At 39.9% G+C, this 4283-nt stretch overlaps 1 protein-coding gene across 1 annotated transcript; it reads right to left on the reverse strand.

The window, feature by feature from the left end:
* Nucleotides 1-544: 544 nt before the first annotated feature.
* On the reverse strand, nucleotides 545-3954 carry LOC103706912 (uncharacterized). Its single transcript, XM_039126190.3, has 6 exons — nucleotides 3456-3954; nucleotides 3167-3243; nucleotides 2941-3001; nucleotides 2279-2477; nucleotides 1718-2153; nucleotides 545-1440 (listed from the first exon to the last, which is right to left on the reverse strand). Exons 1-6 carry the CDS (start codon nucleotides 3832-3834, stop codon nucleotides 1126-1128), a joined length of 1467 nt encoding a protein of 488 aa, XP_038982118.3. The 5' UTR covers nucleotides 3835-3954; the 3' UTR covers nucleotides 545-1125.
* Between the last annotated feature and the right edge of the window lie 329 nt (nucleotides 3955-4283).

The following is a 4283-nucleotide window of genomic DNA, read 5'->3' on the forward strand; positions in this document are numbered from 1 at the left end:
ATAATAATCATAATAGTTGTTATTATTGCTGCTGCTGTTGTTATAGTCAAATCTTGGCCTTCTCGATCATGATGATGATGATGATGACATAAATTAGTACTTCTACATGTTATCAATAATTTGCTATCTAGCTAATTTGAAAATGAAGAGCAGAAGACTTTGTAGTTCTATTTTTTGTTATACTATCATTTGGTAATGCTGAAGCGGAAGGAAAGCTCCCTAAGTGCTGAATGTTATGAAGTAACTGTCCAAAGCAGCAAAACCAAATACAAAGATCACCGAACTATAAAAGTAACGGAGTGCAAAAGAAAATGGATAATAACTTACACATCTGAAAATTCACAATCATATGTCCCTTCGACTGGCAGGGAAAAGAGGAGATAATATGGTATGCAAAAAGCGAGTTAAATACAAGCTCTGAAAGAGTTTTGAAGCCTTCAAGATTCTATATCTACTGAGACAAAGAAACTAAAAAACGTTTGAACTAGAAAAGCCCTGGAAATGGTGGAACATGATTAGTTTTAAGTCCATCAAGACAATAATATTTTTGCATTCGAAGCACGGTCAAGTCTTCAGTATACTACTGTCATCTGGTTGAACTGAAAACTAATAATTTCATCCATTCACAAAAAGGAAAATTAACAATTACAAGGAACTGATATAGAGTATAATTGAGTACAGAAATCAATAGATCTCTGCTTCATATGTCAAAATTGCAAGGCCACTACCTCTGGCTTGCAAAAAACAAGTCCACTGTCGGATCCACTACATTCTTGTAAAATACCTTTTATACGTTGTATTGCTCCAGGTAGGCAAAAAAAAAAAAAACAAAAACAAAAAACAAAAATAAAATCAAACGAAAACAATATAGATGATGAAAAATTAAGGCTTTCTCATTATCTGATGATTACAGTATGGTAATGACTGGAAGTAAGATAAGGCTACTAACAAGTACTGTGCAAGATGTATGGAAAGGAACCGTTGGGGTAAACCTTTATTCATGAGCAGAAACCTATGTATCCTATTTAAAGGCAGTGAGACAGGTACTTGAAAGATCTCACTCCAATGCCCTCAATGGCATGGTCAGATCTAAAGTACTTGCCCCGTTGCTGCAGAACACTCTACTCAGCTGTTTTCCTTTGGGAAGAACTGGATCTCAGTTTTTGCAGCATCTTCTTCCATATTGGAGGGCTCTACTAGGTTCTCAGACATTGGAGGGGCGAGTGACAGCGCTAGAAAATCATCAACATTTACGGCCTCAATAACCTTTTTGCCACCAGCTCCATCATCCGCTGAATTACTCAAGTTTAGGTGCAAGTTGGAGCCCCAATCTCTCTCTGTTGCTGCTATCAGTCTCTTCTTCTCAGCAACTGCCGCCTCACTCTCTTGAAATATATCTTCAAATCTGCGCTTAGGGTGACAGGTTGGATTCTCCTGTAACTGCTCATGTGTCCATGTTAGAATCAGATGGTTATTATACCCTTTTTTCCCCCAAGGAGTAATGGAGGAAGTGAGATACTTGCCCCAGTTTTAAAAGAACGGAATGTTTACCAATAAGGAGATAATTAGGAGGAAAGAGGAAGATGAAAGAAAAGAAAATCTGAAATCGGAAGCTACAATGTATATTTTTAAACATTTCGAGAAGAAATAAAGAAATAGCTTTTTTTTTTTTCTGCAGCATATTGAATTATAGCTAAAATAGTTGCCAAGAAATTACCTCAATCCAATGTGGAGTCTCAGAATGAGACTTGAGATTATCGCTGATAACAATAGAACCGCGTGAGTCAGGATTCATGTTGCTCTTGTAGTTGTCAAGGAAGCTGCTGCTGCTGGTAGTCCATCTGAAGTTACGATCACTAAAAGGACTGCTGTTGGGAAAAAGTCTGGAGCTACCACCGATCCAACCATAACTTCCATCGGCCCTTGTGTTTGTGCCTTGATTAATAGCCATATCACCCGGTGGCTTCCTTCTTTCCCCAAGAACTTGGTGAGCTTTCAAGTTTCCAGTGATTGCGTCTCTCGCATCAAACAAATGGGATGCTGATGGCTTCCCATCTTTTCTAAAGATCAGATCATGAACCGAACCTCTCGCTTGTCCGTGATCATTAATTGGATGGATTACTGGTGTCATGTGCTGGTTGAATGCCATCAATCTGAGCAAGCAGAAGAAGACAATAGTTAGGATTTAGAGTTGATGAACGTAGAGCTCAACCCCTGAAGTGTTTTTTTCTTTTTTCTTTTTAGCTGATTGATGGATCGATCGGTTTGTTTTACTTACGCAAAATGGAAGTTCTTAAGATCATGATGAGTCTGCTGGGCCTGTGATCGTTGCAAAGGATGGTGGTACCTGGATTGCTCCAGATCATTTCTTGCCGAGAAAAGACCTCCACTGCCCATTCCGAGGGGCAGGCTTGGAGTCATCTTTTGGTGAAATAAATCGTAATAGTATCGCCGATTAGCATCCAAGAATGAAAACGCTGCAGCAAAAGGCGTCAACACCAAATTTTATGCGATTTTTCACTTTGCCCCGTTGTAAGAGATATGAATTAATTGAAACAAATCCGGATTCAACTATAAATAGTTAAACATAGGATGAATTAGAAGTTTTGTCAAAATATATTTCTTAAATAAAAGGTTTTGTCAAGAGATATAAAAGGTATTCCTCAATTTCTTCCAAGGCTAAGAGGTAGCTTCAAAATCTATGATTATCCTGCATAAGAAAAGATGCTATATATTGGGACTAGAAAGGACCATACTTAAAACTCCAAGGTAGTCGTAAGAAGATCGAGCAAAGCATTTAGGCTACCATCGGGTAGACCCGATCAATACCACAATATGATAACTATGATTGCATTATATATCACATCATGATCAAGTTCTTCTTTACCCTTCAAAATTCAAGTAATATAGGAGAAAAGAGGCCAAGAATACCAATCGGACCTAGGTTAGGGAAGATTCTCTTCCTTTCCTCTGGATCGTCCGGCTTTTTGTTTCGGTACATCTGATCCACAACAGAAATGTCAGTAATGATCAAAAAGGAGAAAAATAAATAGAAGATGCGAGCCAAAAGGGCTGACACATGAGATGAGAATTAGGACCATCTCTTGCATGTAATGTTAATAAGAAAGTTTGCTCCTTTAGTTTCCTTTTCGCCCTCTTTTATTACCTGCAAGTGACTCTTTATGTGATCAACACTCAGCCCCCTCACATTCATCATCTGAAGAACCAACTTTGGGGTTGCTCCTGCGCCATCCATATCATTTCAATGCAGAAATATAGTCAACTACAACGAATTAAAGGACTGTGGAAAATAATATCTAGCAAAGAAACCCATCCTTTTGAATTGGAAAAAATCCATGGTTTGTTCTTTAATCAACTTCTTTTAGATAAACGATAATAACCATAGGTCTAAATCAGGATGATCAGAGATCCAAAGGATGCAAGGGAGGTCTTACTTTCATGGCCACCTAGCTTCTCAACAGCGTAAACAAAGGCATGGTGGAGATCAGGGGTCCATCGCAGCCTTGGCAATCTGGATCTATGATACCGCCTCTCAGCGCTCGTCTGCTCCTTACTCCCCTCGATTGTGTCGACGTTGTTGTCCGTGCTGCTGCTGTCGCTAGAACTCCTCCCACCCTCGGTCTCCGTGGTTCTCTCTCTATTTTCATAACCTTTCTCCTCCCCCTCTTCTGTCCCATTTTTTGCCACTTCTTCAGCGAGGTCAAGTGCTGGTTGTGGCCTCCTATTCTCCGCCAGTTGATTTCTCCCCGTGCTCCTTCCATCATCGTCATGGATCTCTACCACCACCTTCCCCCTGTCCCCTCCCGTCTCCATCTCTCTCACCTTGTACCTTTATTATCCTTCCGCCAGATGACTGTGGAAGGAAGAGAGGAAGTTGCGAGAGAAGACTGTGAAGAGAGAGAACAAAGAACCATTATTATTATAATTGCCAATGGTGGAAGCAGTGGTGCAAGTATAAACAATGCTAATACTGGCCATAACGATAATAATGAATGAAAGAAAATGCAGCAGGGAATGATAAAATATGGTGGGAAGACTACAAGTATTCCTTACTTTGACCCTTTTTATTAGTAATAGCTCTCTCTCTCTCTCTCTCGCCCCCTATCTCTATGTCTATCTCTATCTCTCAGGGGAGAAAAGAACATTGTGTCATAGGAAGGGAGAGGGGAGTGGTTAAATAGTTGCAGGGAGGAAATGACCACGTGTCCATACTGCTTCACAGTAAATATTGCAAGCTCCAGCATATCTACGGGCGGTTCCAC

This window comes from Phoenix dactylifera, chromosome 1 (genome assembly GCF_051530095.1).
Source record: "Phoenix dactylifera cultivar Ajwa chromosome 1, Ajwa_hap1_PhDact_Kaust_v1.1, whole genome shotgun sequence".
Taxonomy (NCBI): domain Eukaryota; kingdom Viridiplantae; phylum Streptophyta; class Magnoliopsida; order Arecales; family Arecaceae; genus Phoenix; species Phoenix dactylifera.